Source organism: Gadus chalcogrammus, chromosome 15 (assembly GCF_026213295.1).
Source record: "Gadus chalcogrammus isolate NIFS_2021 chromosome 15, NIFS_Gcha_1.0, whole genome shotgun sequence".
In the NCBI taxonomy this organism is placed as follows: Eukaryota; Metazoa; Chordata; class Actinopteri; order Gadiformes; family Gadidae; genus Gadus; species Gadus chalcogrammus.
Window position 1 is genome coordinate 7,045,121 of NC_079426.1, and position 20,172 is coordinate 7,065,292.

General features: G+C 45.9%; 3 protein-coding genes across 6 annotated transcripts; all 3 read right to left on the reverse strand.

The window, feature by feature from the left end:
• Window positions 1–1,052: 1,052 nt before the first annotated feature.
• On the reverse strand, window positions 1,053–3,711 carry LOC130404603 (fucose mutarotase-like). Of its 2 annotated transcripts, none has more exons than XM_056609421.1 (6): window positions 3,438–3,522; window positions 2,527–2,595; window positions 2,341–2,411; window positions 2,150–2,251; window positions 1,864–1,937; window positions 1,053–1,592 (listed from the first exon to the last, which is right to left on the reverse strand). In XM_056609421.1, the coding sequence occupies exons 1-6, from the start codon at window positions 3,454–3,456 to the stop codon at window positions 1,523–1,525; spliced, it is 405 nt and encodes a 134-aa protein (XP_056465396.1). In that variant the 5' UTR covers window positions 3,457–3,522; the 3' UTR covers window positions 1,053–1,522. The 2 variants fall into 2 exon arrangements, with proteins under 2 accessions (XP_056465396.1, XP_056465395.1); XM_056609420.1 differs by lacking the exon at window positions 3,438–3,522 and adding an exon at window positions 3,528–3,711 and having other exon boundaries at window positions 1,059–1,592.
• On the reverse strand, window positions 3,645–12,734 carry fbxo28 (F-box protein 28). Of its 3 annotated transcripts, XR_008904243.1 has the most exons (6): window positions 12,526–12,734; window positions 11,553–11,662; window positions 10,654–10,792; window positions 8,517–8,751; window positions 4,887–7,966; window positions 3,645–3,737 (listed from the first exon to the last, which is right to left on the reverse strand). XR_008904243.1 is itself a non-coding variant. In XM_056609419.1 (5 exons), exons 1-5 carry the CDS (start codon window positions 12,718–12,720, stop codon window positions 7,413–7,415), a joined length of 1,194 nt encoding a protein of 397 aa, XP_056465394.1. In that variant the 5' UTR covers window positions 12,721–12,734; the 3' UTR covers window positions 3,906–7,412. The 3 variants fall into 3 exon arrangements, 2 of the variants coding, with proteins under 2 accessions (XP_056465394.1, XP_056465393.1); XM_056609419.1 differs by lacking the exon at window positions 3,645–3,737 and having other exon boundaries at window positions 3,906–7,966; window positions 8,556–8,751; XM_056609418.1 differs by lacking the exon at window positions 3,645–3,737 and having other exon boundaries at window positions 3,906–7,966.
• A 982-nt stretch (window positions 12,735–13,716) lies between these two features.
• polr1c (RNA polymerase I and III subunit C) lies at window positions 13,717–20,172 on the reverse strand. Its single transcript, XM_056610101.1, has 9 exons — window positions 20,055–20,172; window positions 18,304–18,375; window positions 18,110–18,217; window positions 17,823–17,955; window positions 17,578–17,712; window positions 17,322–17,474; window positions 16,527–16,676; window positions 16,043–16,159; window positions 13,717–14,433 (listed from the first exon to the last, which is right to left on the reverse strand). The coding sequence occupies exons 1-9, from the start codon at window positions 20,166–20,168 to the stop codon at window positions 14,315–14,317; spliced, it is 1,101 nt and encodes a 366-aa protein (XP_056466076.1). The 5' UTR covers window positions 20,169–20,172; the 3' UTR covers window positions 13,717–14,314.

Consider the following 20,172-nt stretch of genomic DNA (forward strand, 5'->3'; position numbering starts at 1 on the left):
TTTGAGGGACCAGCTCTGTCTCCTGGTCTGAGAGGCCCATTCTCCTTCAGGGGCCCCATGCTGCTCCTCTTTAGTGGGCCCTCTCCTTCAGGGGCCCCATGCTGCTCCTCTTTAGTGGGCCAGCTCTTACCCGGTTCATCACACTACCAGAGTCTGCGCTGCCAGAATGTACCATTCTGCCTCCTTTGTCTCCGAGGAGAGCCTCAATTGGGTCTACATTTATTATTTTGACCTCTCGGTCTCCTCTTCCACCGCTCTGGGGGGGGGGTTCTACAATGCAATGCGGCAAGTTTTTTGTCTCCCTATTGAAATGTGGTTCCAGAGACTGAAAGCCAGCTCCGGGAGGATATTGAATGCAAATTAAAATCAATTAGGCTACGGGCCCTTGAAGATTCGGGTCCCCGTGGTGTTAGGGCCCGAGCTGCTATGGATGAACACATGAACCGACTTGTTCAGTGGCCTTCGTATATACTATTTGTTTAACGTCATCACAAAAGATAATACCTGCATGCTTTCGAAGTGAAGAAACGTCAACATTGAAACCAATGGCATGAATCTAGAAACGGGCAGTTTATCCTACACATGTTAAATCAGTTAAACCAATTGCTGCAAATTAATGTTGGCTCGACATTCTCCAAGAATCAAGTGATACTGGATTATGTTCCCTCCGTTCCGTCCCTTTGTACAGTAGGCTCATGCTCACTGGCGCCCTCTGGTGGCTCGGTCTTGAACTGCCCCCCGACCCAAAGCTGGAAGATTGGTGTATCAAACTAGTTTATAATGGAGTTTCCACAGACTCTTTTAGTTTGACATTCTAAACAAGTCTTTTTCAAGCTTATTTGACTTGTTTATTCTTGAATCTCTTGCCGACCAATCACGGTGGGTTTGAAAAATATTTTCCGTGGATATTTTCATGGATGTGGATCACAGCTGTTTGATTACATTTCCAACAAAAAGTTATGGTTTACGATGAAAGCAAACAATTCCTCAGTCAGTACATATGCCTGAAGCAGAGAGTCGAGACATTCATTAACATGCCATGAACATGGTGAGGCGATATCAGATACAAGATGTTTTCCGCGTTAACGGTTTTTTATTTATAAATAACAATTCCTTCAACTCATATTGTATTTCACCTTTATTATAAAGATATATATTCACTGTCACAATCACAGACAACGAAAAATCAAATCAATCTTCCTCAGACACACAAAGAAAGGGATGGGTAGCTGTAAGACAAAGCAGCATGTGAGACAGAGCAGCAGTAAGACAGAGCAGCTGTAAGTCAGAGCAGCAGTAAGACAGAGCAGCAGTAAGACAGAGCAGCTGTAAGTCAGAGCAGCAGTAAGACAGAGCAGCTGTAAGTCAGAGCAGCAGTAAGACAGAGCACCAGTAAGACAGCGAAGCAGTAAGACCGAGCAGCAGTAAGACAGCGAAGCAGTAAGACAGAGAAGCAGTAAGACAGCGAAGCGGTAAGACAGAGAAGCGGTAAGACAGAGCGATCATCTCGTACGCTTCTCGTTCACTTCGTCAGTTGGTCGGCCGGGATGATGCCCTTCTTCAAGATCAGGTTACCGTAGTGAGACGTCTCACTGGATGGGACAGAACAGAGCCAGCGGTGTTGAGAACGATGAATGAACCGGGATCAGGGCTTTAAAATGCTTCCTTTGTTACAGCATAGCTAGTATAATTAATAGTTCATCCAAGATATTATTGATTATAATTATTCAATCAACTGCAGATTGCATGTAGTGCATTGCATGTTGGGTGATGCTAAGGAGCAAAATAACATTTGTAATACCTTTTGTAGACAGTGTAACACAAAATGCAACCACTTAGTATATAAATGAATACAATCCTTACCCTGTTGCAACAACAGCAAACGCTTTCTTAGCACGCTGATAGAAGGCGGATATCTCAACTTGTTCAAGGGATTTCTAGATTCAGACAACAAACAACAGGTAGTAGTAACCCAATAATCAACCAACGAATAGTTCCTACTCTACAGGAATACCTGACAAATACCCTACTTGTATTGTAATGTGTGTTACAGAGTTGTGTTGATTTTAAACATAGTTGCCCTCTGGTATGGTGACTTCATCAAATCAGAGTTTTATCAACCATAAGTTGAGACTCAGGGCTGTCTTACCGGCTCCTGCAAAACCTGATTCACAAGATGGCTGTAACGTCCCCATACAGGGACTTCCAGACCGCTCCTAACGTCTGCCTCAACCAGGGCCATCACTGCAGCCTGTACAGTCATGGAGGAAACGGGTGTTACTGCTTAATGCTGAAACAAATACCAGTATTTCATGTCATGATAACAATGTGCTGGCCTACCGGAGAGGAAACAAAAGTATCGAGAGGGAAAAGTTTCAAAATGGCTTCTAAAAGTAGAGGGATTCCCAGACCTAAAAATAGTAAAAAATAAAAAGGCAAGTCAGTATCCTTACATATATTTTACTAAACCTCCTGCAATAGTTAGTACGAAACACTCCAATGTGGTTTAATAAGAGATGCACATACCGTCAGCCCTTATCTCCTTTGGACCGTGACCACACACAGAAGACACCGGGAAGTTGACATCGGCCAGAACTGAAAACAAAGTTGAACCACACGACCGCAGGGTCACAGAGAGCAGTGATCCACCCCTCCCTTACAATATGATGACCAAAGAATGATATGACGAAAATAACCCATCATGAAACGACCAATCATCATGTCTTCCCCTGCCATCATGTTATCAGGTTGTCTCTGACTGCAGCATGAGGGGTAGGTGATGCCTGTCAGGTAGGTTATGTCTGTCATGTAGTTGATGTCTGTCAGGTTGTGTCTGTCAGGTAGCAGGTTATGTCTGTCATGCAGGCGCGTGCTGTCAATAAGGGCAGGTGGGGCAGCGAACTAATTGCAAAAGCATGCCCCCCAAAAAATAGTTCCTCAGTAAATCATTGCTCCACGTCTATTTTTAATAATTTGATTGTCACGTTAACTATCTATAGGCCTAGTTTCTGTAGGCTTTCCAACTACTTTTCTTCTGTTGACATCACATTTTGGATAATGGTTGCGATTCTAGTTGAGTTTAACGTGTCATGCAATGTTGGGGCAGGGCAGCTCAGCGATTGCGTTCCTCCGTATGTTTATCGCATAACCCTACAGGCTGCAATAGGGATTTCAATCCTCGCTAAAAGACGCCTATATGGTCGTAAAGTAGTCTGTCCCATGGTCAAATTCTAGAACTGTTGTTGTTTTAACTCGAATTATTCCGCCAGTGGCGAGTGGTGTTGCACGTGTGTTTAACAGTGTTGAGCTTCTGTTTATTCTTACTCATAATTAGTTTAATTAGTATGCTTAAAATAAACCTCAAGAAATAAATACAAAAAAACATTAATCGTGGGTGGGGTCTTACGCTAGTAGTTTCTGCTGAAATGTAGGCTCACCGCACGCTACTGCTGTCATGGTTTATGTCTGTCAGGCAGGTTATGTCGTGGATCTCAGAGGAAAGACGTGCAAGAACCATGCAGGCCTACCCAGTTCATCCCCGTGGCCCATCTTAGCGAGAGCGTAGAGCAGCTCTGGAGACAGCACCGCGGGAATCCCTTTCAGAACCATCTCGACAGCCGCGGTGGAGAGAGGAAGAGGATCATAACAGCCAGGTCACCGGATCAGTTGCGCGTCCTCAGATCGGTACTGGCGGATGGGATCCGCGATGATCCAGGAAGTGAGGAGCTGACAGTGTTCTTATGCAGACATTCAATTATTAATATGACGGATAAATTGATGGAACAAAGGTTTAATTTGGTCTGATTATTGCATAGATTAGGCCTACCAATTGTTCCATTTACGATTACTTTGGTAATAGGTCTACTCAAATTATATTTGGTTACGCATTGGCCTGTGTGTTTAACCTTCAATATGTATTAATAAATAAAGCTAAAGGCAATCATCATGGCAAAAATAAATAATAATAGCCCATACAACAAAGTATTTTCTTTATAACTTCCTTTTTGTATTTTGCTGGGACTCGATTGCTATTCCGGACACCCTCGGGTGGGAATCGCTCTAGTCTAGACTCGTGCGTGTGGGATCCTGGAGAGGCCAGTGCACCAAGGGACATTATCAAAGTGAGTGCCTTGTATGAACCAGTGCATCGCCGACAGCTTCAACATGTAGTCAGCTCCAGTGGCGATGGGTGAATAGAGGGCGCTACGGCGCCGCCCCTCCGTGAAATATTCACTTGAATATATCTGCCAACTATTAATCAACTATTATCAATACGAAATAAATCAACAAAAATACAGCCGTCCACCATTTAAATGCGTCTGAACGTCGATGATTTGGGCTAGGCTAGTTATTGGGTTATTCGAAATAAAGCCCTCTTTCAAGTCAGGGACGCCGGCCAGTTGAAGTCAACGTAAGCTTGCTAACTTTTTGCCGTTTATCAAGCAGACAGCTTTTCATTGGCGCAAGAAAATTCGCCCTCGGGTCGCACCAGTGTGCGCCCAAGGCCAATGGTATCGCTTTTCTTTTTTGTTATCACCACATGATTGGACAATTCAGCGAATCAATCAAATAGGCTACCTCCCTCAACAGCATTCACTCCACACAACTACATGTAGAGAAGAGATAGATCGCTAACTAGCAGAGTAGTTACCACTTTCCACCCTTTTCAGTCGAGGAATTGGACTCACCCAGCAATATTATAGGCCTACTTAAAACAAATCCAGCTCCGGGAGGATTAATTAAAATCAATTAGGCTACGGGCCCTTGAAGATTCGGGTCCCCGTGGTGTTCGGGCCCGAGGTGCTGTGGATGAACACATGAACCGACCCGTTCTGTGGCCTTCGTATATACTATTTGTTTAACGTCATCACAAAGGTAATACCTACATGCTTTCGAATTGAAGAAATGTCAACATTGAAACCAATGGCATGAATCCAGAAACGGGCAGATTATCGCACACATGTTAAATCAGTTAAACAAATTGCTGCAAATTAAGGTTGGCTCGACATCCTCCAAGAATCCAGTGATACTTTATTATGTTCCCTCCGTTCCGTCCCTTTATAGGCAGAGGCTCACTGCGCCCTCTGGTGGCTCGGTCTTTAACTGCACCCCGACCCACAGAAAGACTGAAGTATCAAACTAGTTGGCAGCGGAGTTTCCACAGACTCTTAGTTTAACATTCTAAAAAAGTCATTGTCAAGCTTAGTTGACTTGTTTAGTCTTAAATCTCTTTCCGGCCAATCACGGTGGGTTTGAAAAAGCCATGGATATTTTCATGGATGTATGAAAATGGATCACGGCTGATAGTTTGTAATTCCAACCAAAAGTTATGGTTTATTTGTTTTCCCGCATTAAAGGTTTTGGACAAACTATTTAACATTATAGCCTCATTGTCAGATCAGTGTACTGACACTAATTTACCAACACAACTGAATCACTACATACATTAAATATCTGCATTCATTCGACACATTCTTTGCAAAAAGATACACACCGAGTTTGTACTAGTTCAGACACGTCTAGCCAAATGTTAACTAGGATTTTAATAGGTTTGTACATCTGTCACAGTCATGTGCACAACAAACCCTAGTTAGCCAGTCTGGCTATCTCAAACTTTTTTTTTTCTTGGTATACACACATGAAATAATTCACAACCTACACTTTGAAGTACATGAACTTTACAGTACAGTAAATTCTCTAAACTGAGACGCAGTCTCAAATTAAGCCACTAGTTAACATGTTCTCCCTGCCCAGTGTGTGCCCGGATTAAAGATTAATCACACTTGTGTCCACCGTTGTGTGGACTGCATTACCCAGGATACATTTCTTCCATGACTGACTCAGATCATCAGATAAACAAAGAGGGTCAAAACAAGACATGACTATGTTCCCGTTGCGATATGGGCTCAGCTGACTTCACAAGGAAAGAGAATAGGCTCAAGTGGATTCGCTTAGCAAGAATGAGCGCAAGGAAGTTAATTACAATGTGGAAACCTAACTGCAGGAACAGCACCCCCTACAGTGTGAATCAAGGTACTTCCCTTTTAGTGGCCCCGGTGATTTGCAGGTGAAGTCAGTCAGTAACACAGAAGATCACATCTGACGTCACCTGACAAAATCCCACTTATCAGGTGAAGCACGCAGCAAGCCGTAGTTTAGTGTTGGTTTACTCAACTCTTGGGTTAAACACGTCAAAGTAGTTGATTGTGAACAACCTCCTTCCAAGTTTGAACAGACATTTAAAAAACAAAACTTTACAGACGCCCGTCGCTGAAAGCCTGCCAATCATGATTAAATACGGGTTAGCATTACACACAAATCATCTTGGATTCGCTGATCGGGGGAGAGCGATCTTTAGACCGATTCCACATGCATCTCTGTAGCACTACATCGTATGTAGTGTCGACTTCCCATCATGTATACATACAGATGCCAAACACCATCAGCGGACCCCAACCCCGCACTCTTAACCAACTGAGAAGGTGTGTGTGTGTGTGTAGGCACAGTGGGTTGAAACAGACGCAGATTAACAACGTTGAACAGGAGAGTGGTGCTGAGAGGTACCAGGTTGCCAGATTATGAGCAGGTGTCTACCTGTCGGTTTTTGGAGGGGCTTGACGGGTCCTTAATTAATAATAAGGAAAGAAATATATTGCACTCTAGATTAAGGACACGTTTTTATGTGAAATAATCACAGCCTTGTTTCGATATTTTCAGGTCATGAATTCTCTTGACTGCTAACATTTGCCAGCATTTATGCAAGTGTGTGTTGGGTCAGTATTTCCCCAAATGACTGACAAGGGTGTCAAATGTTGCTCTGTTTGATGCACCAGCATGGGTATGTTGACCAGACGGTCGACCAACAAACATTTCTCTCAAAGGGCAACCCAACAGTTGAAATGAACCGCAATGGGCATTTTCGATTGTGATCACAGTTCATTCTCCGACATCTTCATTATTTAGTTACGATGGTAAAACACAAAGAAGCCTTTGAAAAAAATAATAATAGCGACCCTGTACTCATGATCACGGAACTCTCCTCTCACGAAGGAGTGATTTAAAAACACATTGAAAGCTTGCGGGCCCTCAAGGCCGTCAGATCCTGGAGAGCTTTAAAGGCTCCATGGTTCAGCCTCAGAACGACCGGCCCGGCACGGCCAGAGACATGCTGGTGGTGAGGAGGCCGCTGGAGGCCCAAAGCTGGGAGATGTTGACACGTTTAAAGCATATGGGGGGGGGGAGAAACCCAGAGCCTCTTCTCAGGAACAAACAGCAGGGGGCGGCGAGGGTTACGGACATGAAGGGGTACTTCTTCTCTTTTTCGGGTGCAATCCATTCACCCCCTCAAAATAAAATAAAAACACAGAACACGACGGAAAAAAGAAAGCTCTAAAATGGCGTGCAGCGTCCGCTCATTTCTTGCTGCGCAGGCGCTTGGAGTGGCGTGGGAGGTCGGCGCCCTTCCTGCTGCGCTTCAGCGCCCCCCCGCCCTGGCCCGCCCCCTCCTGGCCCAACAAGCTGGCCGCCGCCGGCCCGTTTGACGCCACGGCACCCGCGGCAACGCCGGAGGACACGTGCGGGCCGCCGCCACCGCCGGCGAGGGAGGAAGAGGAGGCGGCGGCCGACGTGGAGGCCACGGCCACCGAGCCGCCGGGCTTCCCCCCCGACCGGGACGCCACGCCGGCGCCGTTGTCCATCAGTTCCCGGAGCTTGTGCTCCAGCTCGGCCAGGCGGGCGTTCTGCTCGCCGATGACCTGCGTCTGCTCCAGCAGCTTCTGCTCCTGGTCCTGCAGCTGCTTCTGCTGCTCCAGCTGCTTGACGCGCACCTCCTGCACCTCGCGCCGCAGCGCCGTCATGGAGGCGCCGTTCACCTTCACCTGCTGCTGCACCTTGGTCATCTCCGAGCGCGACGGCGTGTTCTTGGCCAGCAGCGACATGGTGGTGAGGGAGGTGGAGGAGCCGGCCACTGGAGGAGGGGTAAAGGGGGGGGTGGGTTGGGGGGGGTAGGGTAGAGAGGGGAGAGAGTAGGAGCCGGATGAGGAGGAGAAGAACGCGGGTACGTGTGTATGTCTGTGTGCATGCAGGGTTAGTGGGAGGGGTTAAAGGTCAAGTATATAGGATTAAGTGGCATCTAGCGAGAGGATGCAGAATTGAAACCAACTGATTCTAGATCAAGTTAACGAAAAGAAAAACGCTTATTTTCATGTGATAATACACAAATGAGAACAACTTATGAATATTACATTCGTTATGGGTTTATTAAGTCGGTTCCGCCAGAAGCCACTCAAATCCTACACACTGCCGCTTTCATCACAACGTACCCATTTAAAACGTTTAAAAACAGACACCGAAACACATCCCAGCGCAACGACAAACTAGCAGATGCATCCCAAACCACCCAACAAACAAACAAACCCCCACCAGCAACGCCCTCCCCTGTTCCCCACCCCTCTCCTCCTCCAACCTTCCTCCACGTATCCCCCCAGAGAGGTACAGCATGAGAGTGGCGGTCCTACCTTTGGCCTTTCTAACGCGCTCAAGCTCGTGTCCGTTACCTGGAGCAGAGCCCATGAGGCGGCCCGAGAGGTCCGCTCCGGGCAGACGCTTCTTCAGGATGGGGACGATCTTCTCGTCAAAGTACTCCATGGCCATGGAGGAGATGTCGCGCAGCTCCTGCAGGACCTCGTGGGCCCGCTGGGGCGCGCGCGTCGAGTTCACGTAGCGCAGCACGCGGTAGATCTCATCGATCACCTACAGGAGATGTTTAGGGGAGTGTTAGGGGATCGAACTAGCAACCTTCCGGTTACCTCCTGAGCCACATGCCGCCCGGGGGGGGGGGGGGGGGGGGGGGGGGGGGAAATCACCCAATACAGGGATGGCTGGGAGGGCAATACGAGTCTACGGGGCAGACATGGTAGCGTAAACAGGCAAAACAGAAAAGGTTATTTTTTGGTTCACATAAGGGTTGAATAGCTCTATATTCGACAGCCATCGTTTATGTAGTTTTTGGCTAGTCACATGGGTCTCTGGGTCCCTCTAAACACAAAACAAAGTTCTAGCGACCCTCATCGTCAAACCGCTTATCCGGGCGATCTGGTAGCCTGTTCCCACTTTAACCAATCAGGAAAGAGAACTCCACCAGGAGGCGGTCCACTTTAAAAGGTTCAAAGTAAAGCAACCAATACAAACGCGGCCGATTCCAAAAAAACAATACCGCCTAGCGTAAAGAAAACTGCTGAAGAAAAGAAAGCTGCCAGGAAAAAGACTGACAGGAGTCACGCAAAACCCACATTTATGCTAATATGCTGGAATTAAGTAAGGTTAGAAAATGATAAATACTGTTGTTCCGAACCAGCCATAGCTGTGAGCTAGTCTAACGGGTGTCAAGTCATTTTGCCGGGACTGAGAATGTATACCTAGACTCCCCTTACTGTACCCCGGCCCGCCCCTCCCTCACCATAGAGGGGCTTTAGATTTATTAACTAAATTATTTAAAATGTTTTCCTTGCATGCATATCAAATATGGCCTGGTAGCCCTTAGAGACTGTACCTGTGATTAAGGGCTACACAAATAAAACAGAATTGACTTGAAGTGAAATGTGAGCCGCTAGACACCGAGGATCATACTGAACCTCTGGGAAACCAGCAACAGAGAGGAGGACTTGGTGGACGGGGTCCAACAGAGGAGCTCGGTGATATTCCCAACATTCCCATCTGGGATTCATAACGTTTCTTATCCCCTGTGGATGGACCAAATATAGATATGGAGGTCTACAGAATTAAGCATCCAACGACTCACGTTACACACCCGACTGCTTTACTATATCAAAAATAATGAGAAGTTCAAAGAGGGAACCGGTCTTTTAAGTCAATGACGTGTTGTACTTTTGTTTAGAAAGAGGAAACTTTCTTAGAGGAAGGAAGTATGGCGAGTTTAACACTCCTTTGAAAGACTCTTTGCTCTTGATTCCGAAATTCCGGTTTCAAGAAGAACTAGAGAAGAGAAAATACTGCGACAGTCATGGAAAAAATGGGATTTCACTGTGAGATCCTAAGAAAATACCTTCCACTGCACGGTTTGAGTTAGTTCACGGCCCCATGTCAAGTGGGAGTTTTCTCGCAGCTGCAGTTTGCAAGTGGAAGCCTGTCTACTTAGTTTAAACAATGTGTCGCCTCAGCAGATCATTCTGGAAACACGGGATATGAGCATAGCGTGCCAGACAGCCCTTCCCTGGACAGGTATCTCTCCTGCTGCGAGGGCGCCCTCTCCTGGTCAAATCAAAGTACTACAACGATGACCGCATTTTACCAGGACCTGCGATTGTTCTTAAAATAGAATAGATATGCTTTTCCATTACCTCTGTACTCAAGACTGCAGTAAGCAGACTATGGACAACTCTATCTAATAATAGAGATTATATATTTTATTGTTACAAAAAGAAAATTATATATATTTTGTATTAATCTAGTGCTTTTCTAGAAACTCAAAGAAATCAATTGAAGAAACTGAAAAAAAATTTTTTGGATAAAATGTCACATTAAAACATTTAAAAAGCAAGTGAGGCGTTTCATAAGTGAAATGAGGAGGACGTTTAGCTTTCCGCTCACAGCGGTTTACATTCTTAATTAGCTAGCAGCGTTAGCGTAGCTCACCTTGCCGGGGATGAAGCAGCACAGGTTGGAGTCCACGTACTTCATGAAGGTCATGTTGAGCAGCGACAGCCGTGTTTCCACGGCAGCCAGGATGTCGGCGTGGCGAGCCAGCGAGTGGTTCCTCCGCTCGGACTCTCGCCTAGCAACCAACGACCCAGGAGTCAACACAGGCTAGCAAACACGGCTAATGTATACATGTCCCATCAGTGATACGTGTGTGTGTGTGTGTGTGTATATATATAGGAAAATAACAATATATATGTCTGACCTTATTAAGGATCAATAGTATGGCGGTGCACCATGTTTGACTATCTTTAAACCAGAAATACATCATGTCTACGTTCGGTTGACTCTTGAATCACCCCCAGCTGACCTACTACTATACGTCAATAGTCCTAGACTTGCTAGTATAAGCAACAGTTCTAGACCTACTAGTATACGTCAATAGTCCCAGACCTGCTAGTATAAGTCAACAGTCCTTCCCACTGGGTTAGCTCTTAACCAGGCCTGGGGTTAAATCTAACCTAAGCAATGGAGTTAAATCTAACCTAAGCAATGGGGGTTAAAGCTAACCTAGGCATGGGGTGAAGTCTAACCTAGGCATTGGGTGAAGTCTGACCTAGGCATGGGGTAAAGTTTAACCAAGGCATGGGGCTAAATCCAGCATAGGCAAGGGTCTGAGTCTAAGATGGGCGTTAAATCTAACCTAGGCATCATGGGGTTGAATCTAACATAGGCATGAGGTTGAATGTAACCTAGACATAGGGGCTAAATCGAATCTCGGCATGGGGGCTAAATCCATGCCTAGGTTTTACCTAGGCCTAACATAGGCCTGTGGTTAAGCCTCAATAGTTGATTGTCAGGGGAGTAGGGACACACCGGGCTGGCGTCGGTCTTACCTGGGCAGCTGGGCCTTCACCTGACGCTGGCAGAGGCTGTGGTAGCGCTCCACACGCAGGAAGCCCTGGTTGAGGATACGCTGACATATAATGTCCATGCGCCTGGACACCTGGAGAGTAGATGGTGATTAGTTGGGTGTTTCAGGTTTCTGAAACACTTTGAATACATGTTTTCCCACCAGAATACTTGAAAAACCAGCTCAACCCCTACCCCAGCAGGCATGATAAACAAAGGACCCCTATAGGATGATCCACGGTTTGACGGTTGGGTTATTCAAGTCTAAACTACATCACCCCACAAAAGCATTGCGGAAAAACATGCTTCCACTACATCACCCCAAAAGCATGTTTACATTGCGTTGCATGGATGACAGCACTGGAACATACATGATCTCACAAAAACTGATCGGCGACTCTAAAGAGAACACAGAATTACACCAGAGCCCCGTGTCAGGGTACAGTGAGACCCACGGAGGGGGGGAACAGTCGGTAAGGGTGTCAACAGCCGGGATCGGGTTCATCGACGTTGCACGGCAAGCATTTGGGCCCTTGTTCCCCTGCAGCTGCCAGCGACCAACCCGGGCACAGGTCCGATCCCCAGCCCGCACCAAACCCGGGCACAGGTCCGTCTCCAGCACCGCAGCACAGCCACGGGTTCGACCCCAGCACCCCCACGGGTCCTACCCAAGCACCAAACCCGGACACGGGTCCGACCCAGGCACCAAATCCGGGCACGGGTCCGACCCCAGCACCGCAGAATAGTCACGGGTCCGACCCCAGCACCCCCGCACAGCCCCGGGTACAGCACATGATCTGGTTCTACTTTGGCCTTGATGTAATCCCCCTAGATTTATATATAAAAAAAACGGATCTCCGCTCGGTGAGCCCACATCGCTCTCCCCCGGCCGGGCTGCTGCAGACGCCCGGTGTGTTGGTGTTGTGTTTGTGTTGTGCCTGTGCGTTCGTCCCTCACCGCGCGGAGCAGGCTGATCTCGTCGTAGGACATGAAGTTCAGGACGGTCTCGATGGCCACGATGGGGAGCCCCAGCAAGGGGTTGTTCTGGTGCTGGTGGTCCGGCGGCGGGCTGCTGGAGAGCCGCGGTGACGACGAGTCGGAATCCTGGGAACAGACGAGGCCTCCATCGAGTCTCTCTACGACGGCCGCCATCTTCGTTTGCTCGGAGGAGGTGGCGGAAGTGACGTAGACGAGTCGAGTTATTATATGGGGGGGGGGGGGTACGGGGGGCGTCTTCCCCCAGAGGGGTCAAGGCGAAGGACCCCCGGGCCCCTAAAGTCAGGACGACCATTGTGTAAAATCCATGGTATAGAGAGCACACCTTAAACAGTTGGTTTCAAAGGCCTTCCCAGGCCTCGGTATAAAGATCCCCCAAACTCTAATGTGGAACAAGAAATGTTCCTGCTACTTATTTTTTAAATATTTATATTTTTTCCTTGTCTTTATTATTTTATATTATATTGTTGCTGCTGTGTGGCTGTTTTGGAAGAAAGCCTAAGAATTTTACTCTTGTGTACTTGTACAATAAGATAATAATACTAAAAGTAATTCTGAAATACTCCAAAACCCCACTACTCTCATGGTGCAGATATGTATATTTTCACACCTATATATTTTTAAGTGACACTCTAATGTCCTATCTGCAATTAATAAGTAGGTAAACAATGTCTGCCTTTGCTTGAAGCACACTAAAGTTATGGAAACTGTGGTCAATATGCACGTAGTGCAACAATCATGAAGACCAGTGGAAGACTTCTTTAAACGACATTTAGACTCAGGAGTTCTGGATTATATTCAGATCGCTGAAAGATTGAATATATAATGAAATATAAAACACTTCTATACGGAATAGATACATACTAGCTCAGAATGATATTGTTGCATTGTAGATAAAGACTTTCTTCACTGTAGTGTGTAGGATTTAGTCACATCTAGTGGCAGATCTCAGATTGCAAATAACTAAATGTGATGAGGTAATTTATAAATTGTATTTAATTCAGAAATTAGTTATTAATTAAAAAGTTATGTTCTCTGGGCCATTTTAGAAATATAAGGGGGCTGTGTGGAAGAGGAACAGCTCCCCAAGTAGATATAAAGGGCTCACGCCAAGGTAACAAAACAATTATTGTTTTCATGGAAATATACACAAATTAAAACATTTATGAATATTATATTCCATTTCTGCTGTTGCGCTAGAGGCCACTACATTCTAGACATTGCACCTTGGATAACACATTCGAATTGTACTGCCAGTATAAATGTTCTTATTAGCTTGCTATCTTACCATTGCACATTGTGCTTAGGCGTTGGACTCAGGCCATGTACTGCCATTGTTCGCCAAACCCAACCACCCAGTAATATCATCATGGCAACCGCGACGAGACCATAACTCAGCACAAAACGAGGATCAAACTCAATCTTGAACCACCATAACGCCAGCCTCTTTATTCAGCATCCATGAATCAACATATCACCTAGAATGCAGTCAGCCAACTTAAACTTCTGTCGAAGCTGAGGAGATCTCTCAGAGAAATACAAAAACAAAGCGCATATTTACATTTTATATATCGGTACGTCCACAAACCAAGCCGAACTCGCAGGTTAGTAGAGAGATCCTAAACTACACTTCCTAAAGCACAGCATTGTCTCCTGGAAGACCGACCAATGAGACGGGCCGCAAGCACATTGTGACCACCTCATTGGTCGTTCATTCCGTTTGTGGGCGGGACTCGGGAGTGGTTCCTCTTCATTCCATGTTCGAAGTGTTGAGCTCATTGAGGAACCTGGAGCACTTAGTCATGAGGACTTTGATGGCCTCTGTGACCAGAACATCCGGAGGCAGCACTCCAGATGACTCCACGGTGACTAGGGAGAAGAAAGGAGACGCGAGAATGGAAACAAGACCAAACAAAGCAATAGTTGTCAGTAGTACCTAATAACACCCAATCCGGAGGATTTGAGAGGACTTCCGTTCCCGGGCTAGAACCGGAAGTGGTGTGTGTGGTTAGTGTGTATTGTGTTTGCGTAGAGTGTGTTAAAAAAAAACGCATTTAACCCACTATTGTTTGATAGCGGGCGGAAGTTGTCGTGTCTTGTGTCTTAATGGAACGGCTCCCTGTGTGTGTTGTCCTTGAATGAGTGGTGTGTTTCATACATGTCATTTGCAACATTCCTCTGATGAGACGGCAGGAAAATGAGAAGATGTCCATATTGTCCATGATTTTTTTAGTTAATATAATTTGTGTTTGAAATTGTAAATAATTATACTTGAAGAAAATATTTTTGTTTTCTTCCTCGGAGCCTCTGCTCCGAGAATTCGGAGCAGAGGCTCCCCACCCATGTTTATGGTCGAGCTGTCCAGAGGGTCTATCCTGAGGGAGTTCATCCTAAGAGTTGTATATTGTTTCTGGAATGGGGTCACACCTGTGCCCACTACTCGGCCGTAGGGGGCAAACTATGTGTATATTAAAGTATGTAGCCCGTTTATGACGAATGCTATTTCGATTTTAGGCATTATGCATTAACGTTAAAGGCTTTTTCTCACATGTATTTCACCATTTATGATTAATGTGTTTTAGGCTACCATGCTATTTCGGAGAAACCGCCTAGGCTAATTTATATTAGAATTCTTAAAAAGTTGCCAATTCTATGAAGCTATGCTATTGTCTTGAGACACTTTTATAATGGTATCGTTATATGTATTGAAACACTGTGGATATGCCTTTTATAAAAGTGTGTCAAATTATCTTGTGGACACGGAATGGTATATACGAGAAACAGCAATTATTATCTGTATTTTTATTATGCGATTAAATATATCGGCCCATACTATTTAGATGGTAAAAATATTTAACAAGAGTAGCGTTTACATAATGGGGGATGGCTCAGTGTGTCTAATGTCTATTGGCTATTGACAGCGTAAGCTGATTTACTGTTGCAGTATGCTATCTGAAACGGGGGTTGTTTTAGGTGGTTTCTTCAAAATAGCATGGTAGCTGAAAACACTTTAATCATAAATGGTTGAAATACATGTGAGAGAAAGCCTTTAACGTTAATGCATAATGCCTACAATCAAAATAGTATTCAACATTATATAATTTATTTATTTTAAACGGGCTACATACTTTAATATACATATATTTTGCCCCCTACAGCCGCGTAGTAGGCACAGGTGTTCTGCACCACGTTTCTGAAACAATATACAACTCTTAGGATTAACTCCCTCGGGATAGACCCGGTTCTTTTAACACACTCTACGCACACACACACCACTTCTGGTTCTAGACCGGAAACCCAGATTGGGTGTTATCATATATACTACTGTTGTCTATTTCGACAAACAGATAAACTGTATCTGAAAATTAAATAAATTAAGAACCATACAACCGCGATGAGCACAGTTGAAGCGAAGCCGTCAAGCCGAGATGTATTTGGTGTCAGATCGGATGTCTAAGACTCGGGGATGGTAACTTACAGATGAAGTGGTCTCGGACCCGGGCCAGCTTCACCAGGTTCTTGAGGTCTTCGTGGCGGAGGACCTCTCTGCTACACGTGTCCAGACGGCTGTTCACCACCTTGGCAAACTTCCTCCCTGAACACCAAACCACGCCTCTTTAGTTTAGTCAGACATACACACTGGATTCAGTCACTAAACGATTTTATTCCTAGCAACGAAATACTTGAAATTAAAAGATATGTCAGTCTAAGGTCCAAGGTAGCTGTGTATTCTCAAAACAAAGAAATATCGGCCAGCAATACAAGAAAAAATATGAAACTGTAATAAAATCAAATCAAATAAATATAAATAAATATAATAAATAATAATCATAATATTTTATACAGAATCAAAGTGAGGCTGTTGGGCGTCATGGAGGAGCCGCCCTTTATACTAACTGAAACAGAATCAGAGTGCATCATGGGAGTTGGAGTCCCGGGGGGGGGGGGGGGGGGGGGCCTACCGTCACGGTCCTCCAGCTCCATGACCCCGCGGGAGAAGCAGCCTCGGAGGCGCTCGGCCTTCTCGCCCTCCACCGTCTCCAGCAGCGAGATCTCGGGCAGCAGCCGGTAGCTGGCCGTGGCCACCGGGGAGAACTTGGCGTGGTCCTGACCTGGGGGGGCGGAGATGGTCAGGTGAGACCCCCCTATCCACCTGGTTGTTTTGTCATTCAACACAGTGCTTCCCAAGTGCTTCAAGGCTCATTGGCTCCCCCCGTTATCCCCCAGAATCATTGATTTAGTCAACTTTGATCCAAAGTGATCTACAATGAATTCAGATGTATGTCATTAAGGCGCACGTAGGTAATGCTGTTGTTATTCTGGGCGGCATGTGGTTTAGGAGGTAGAGCAGGTTGGCTGGTAACCGGAAGGTTGCTAGTTTGATCCCCCGGCCCCCCATTACCCGAGTATCGAGGTGTCCCTGAGCAAGACACCTGACCCTAACTGCTCCTGACGAGTTGGCTGTGTGTGAATGTGTGCATGAATGGGTGATGTGTTACGCAATATTGTAAAGCACTTAGATAGGCTAAACTGGTTAGAAAAGCGCTGTATAAATGCAGTCCATTTACCATGCTCTGAGCATCTTAGCTCTAGGATGCCTACAGACAGGGCTGTAGACCTCGGGGATCGAACCCGGTCCCTTTCGGCTGGTAGTCCGACACCACTAGACCATTCATCCGCGGCCATCTGACCTAGCGCCCTAGCTGCCACAGCTGCCTCTCTCTTAGCTACCGCGGCTAACGTTAGCGCCTGCTCACCGATGCCCTTGACGCAGTGCATGACGATGTCCAGCTCCTGGCCTGGGCGCAGCTGGGCCAATAGGATGTCTCCATGCACCGGGCCGATGTTGATGTCTGCGAACACGTCTGCCTGGTTCCCGATCGGAACCCACTTCATGTCCTTGGAATACACTGAGAGAGACCAGCCTGTTACTATGTCGTCTTTAAATGAATTCAATCAAGTAGTATTCATTGCCCCCCAAAACTTAATACATTAAGTTTTTGAGGTACTGACCCATGTGGTTGAGGTAGAGCTCTCGGGGGTCCGCCGAGTCCTTAGTGGCGCGGGGGTTCCGGCTGCACTTCACCTTCAGCTGCAGTTTGATGGTGTCTATCTCTGAGCCCTCCTCGTCATCCTCTCCCTCGTTGCCTGGCAACATAAACACAACCAGAGGTTCCAGAAGATACCGCAACACAACACAACAAGAGGTCGCAGGAGATCCAGAAACACAATGAGAATAGTTAATCAAATGGTCTTACCGGCATCGCGGTACTCAAAGAGACGCGGGTCTGCCTTGATGGGTACGAGGCCCAGCCGGTGGGCAAGGATCTCATCCTGTACGATGGACGTGTTGTTGTAGATGAACACCTTCTCTACCGCCATGGTCGGCACCTGGGAGGGTCAGGACAGAACCGGTCAGAAGACAGAAAGAGCCTAGACAATGTGTAAATATAAAGGTTGTGGTTGATTTACACAATATATTTTTTCTTTTGTTTGATGATAAACTACAAGTATTTAGTATTAAGGTATAAATATGCAGTCACACCTCCGCCAGTAGTATCCGTCTAAAGGCGTTGGCGATGGAAGCGTCTATCCCGACCATGTCGAACTCCATGGTGTTCTCGTCCATGTCCACGATGTCGATTCTGAAGTTCTACAATAACGGGGTTGTACGGTACTTTAATATCCAACCAAATCCCTATGAATTGAACAACATTTAAAAGTAATTCACCCGCTTACCTTTTTAAAGTCAGCCATGTTCCACGAGTCATCGTAACCCGGGTAGTTTCCTGGGTAGTCCGTCGTGTGAACCTGAAAATGAAAAATACAAAAATAAAATACAAACTAGACATGTCGCCACAACGGCATTCCGAAGAAAATGTGTGTGGTTGCATGAACTAAACTTGTTGCGTGCGCAATATTCCTTGAGCAATCAAACACAATAAGGCCAGCAAGGCTAATAAGCCAAAGCATAGCAAGTTTCAAATCCCTTGGCCACTTTGAAGCAGTAGTTTACTTTTAGAGATCTCTCACGCAGTGTTTATACGCGTACCAACTTTGAGAACTCTGTTGTTCACCTTTGAAATGGCTGTCCAAATGTACTTTATTGAGGGATGTATTAGGCGCTTAACAGTACGACATGGTTTCCCCTTATTCTGTTTTCATCCCCCTCCCTGCCAGAGGACTGTCTCTGACCCGTACTGTTGACTGATCATAGTCAATATGATGACACATTCACCCTGCCCTCACACCTTTGGCTGCCAGATCCATTTCTGTCTCTGATCCCCACTTTTAGTGGCTCAGACAGTAAATACGTTGATTGATCTCCCAGCCAAACATCAGTCTCCATCCCCCAAACTACTCTCAAAGAGTTGATCAAAGCATTGATGTGGATTCACCTTCACCCTGTTCTCATCCTCCTCCCTGCCAGACCTCTGTCTCTAGTCCCCTGTTGTGCTTAAAAAAATAGATTAACAGAGCGTAGGGGTTGGTATTAGCATCAAAAAGGCCCTTCCCTTGTCTCACAGCCCAACGATAGATCCCCCGCAGACCAACAAGTCTGGGTGCCCACCGGGGGCCCCGGTATCACACCTGGCCAATTGTTCAACCTTCAGAGGGTCTGGGATTGGTTTGATTTGAATAATGGTAACCTACTAGGAAATTAAGTAATGATTGGAAGGTAACTGATAGCGCCGTCCCCGTCATGCGTTTTGATATACTGTGTTTTGTGACGAATTAAAGAGAATAGTAAATTTGAGAGCACACAAGTTTAACACGCAAATATAGAGAATCAAAATAACCACGGAAAGCCTGCGCTGGTTGTTTTGGGTATCCTATCCTTGGGTATCCTGAGCACAATAACTAACTAACTAACTAATAGTAAACAAAATAATTAAATGTCATGATTGGTCTCTATAAGTAGACGCTCACTTCATTCTCATAAGTGATACCCAACCTTTTGGTAGCGGCTTGGTTTTTAAACCTGAAAAACCGTAGCAGATGATAACGCAAAATGCAGAGGAAGAATAACAGTCACAAATATGACAATAATAGTGTGGCTTGCTAATAATGTTCTGTCCCTTAGTAAGGGGAGGAGTGACCTGATTAGACCAATGAGTGGTGGTCCCGTTCCTGTCATCTCTAGTGATGGTTAGTTACTGGTTAATGGTTATGTCTGCCACTGATCATCTCCTTCCAATAGGCCGAGTACTCATCGCTCAACACTCTGATGCAACACGTTTTATGGAATAACACCATCTAGTACAGTCCACAAAGCCCAATGACACACAGAAAGCTTGAGTTGATAGAGAAACGTCAGACCAGAGACTTTACGCACGTTAACATCACTCCCAGCACGTTTATTTGCCAATGTGCATGGGTTCCCAGAGGGATAAACAGTCTAAACTAGCGGACAGAAGGCCTCACAGAAGCCGGGATCGACCCACCAACCCCTCGGTAGGAGTAGGAGAACCAAACATGAAGTGCCTTACATTTTTTATGCCAAATTCTTGCAAAATCACCCGAGTCCTGATCTCTTCCACGATGCTCATGGGTGCTGCCATCTTGTCCCCCCTATTTACCGGAGTGCACAAACCACGCCTCATTTCA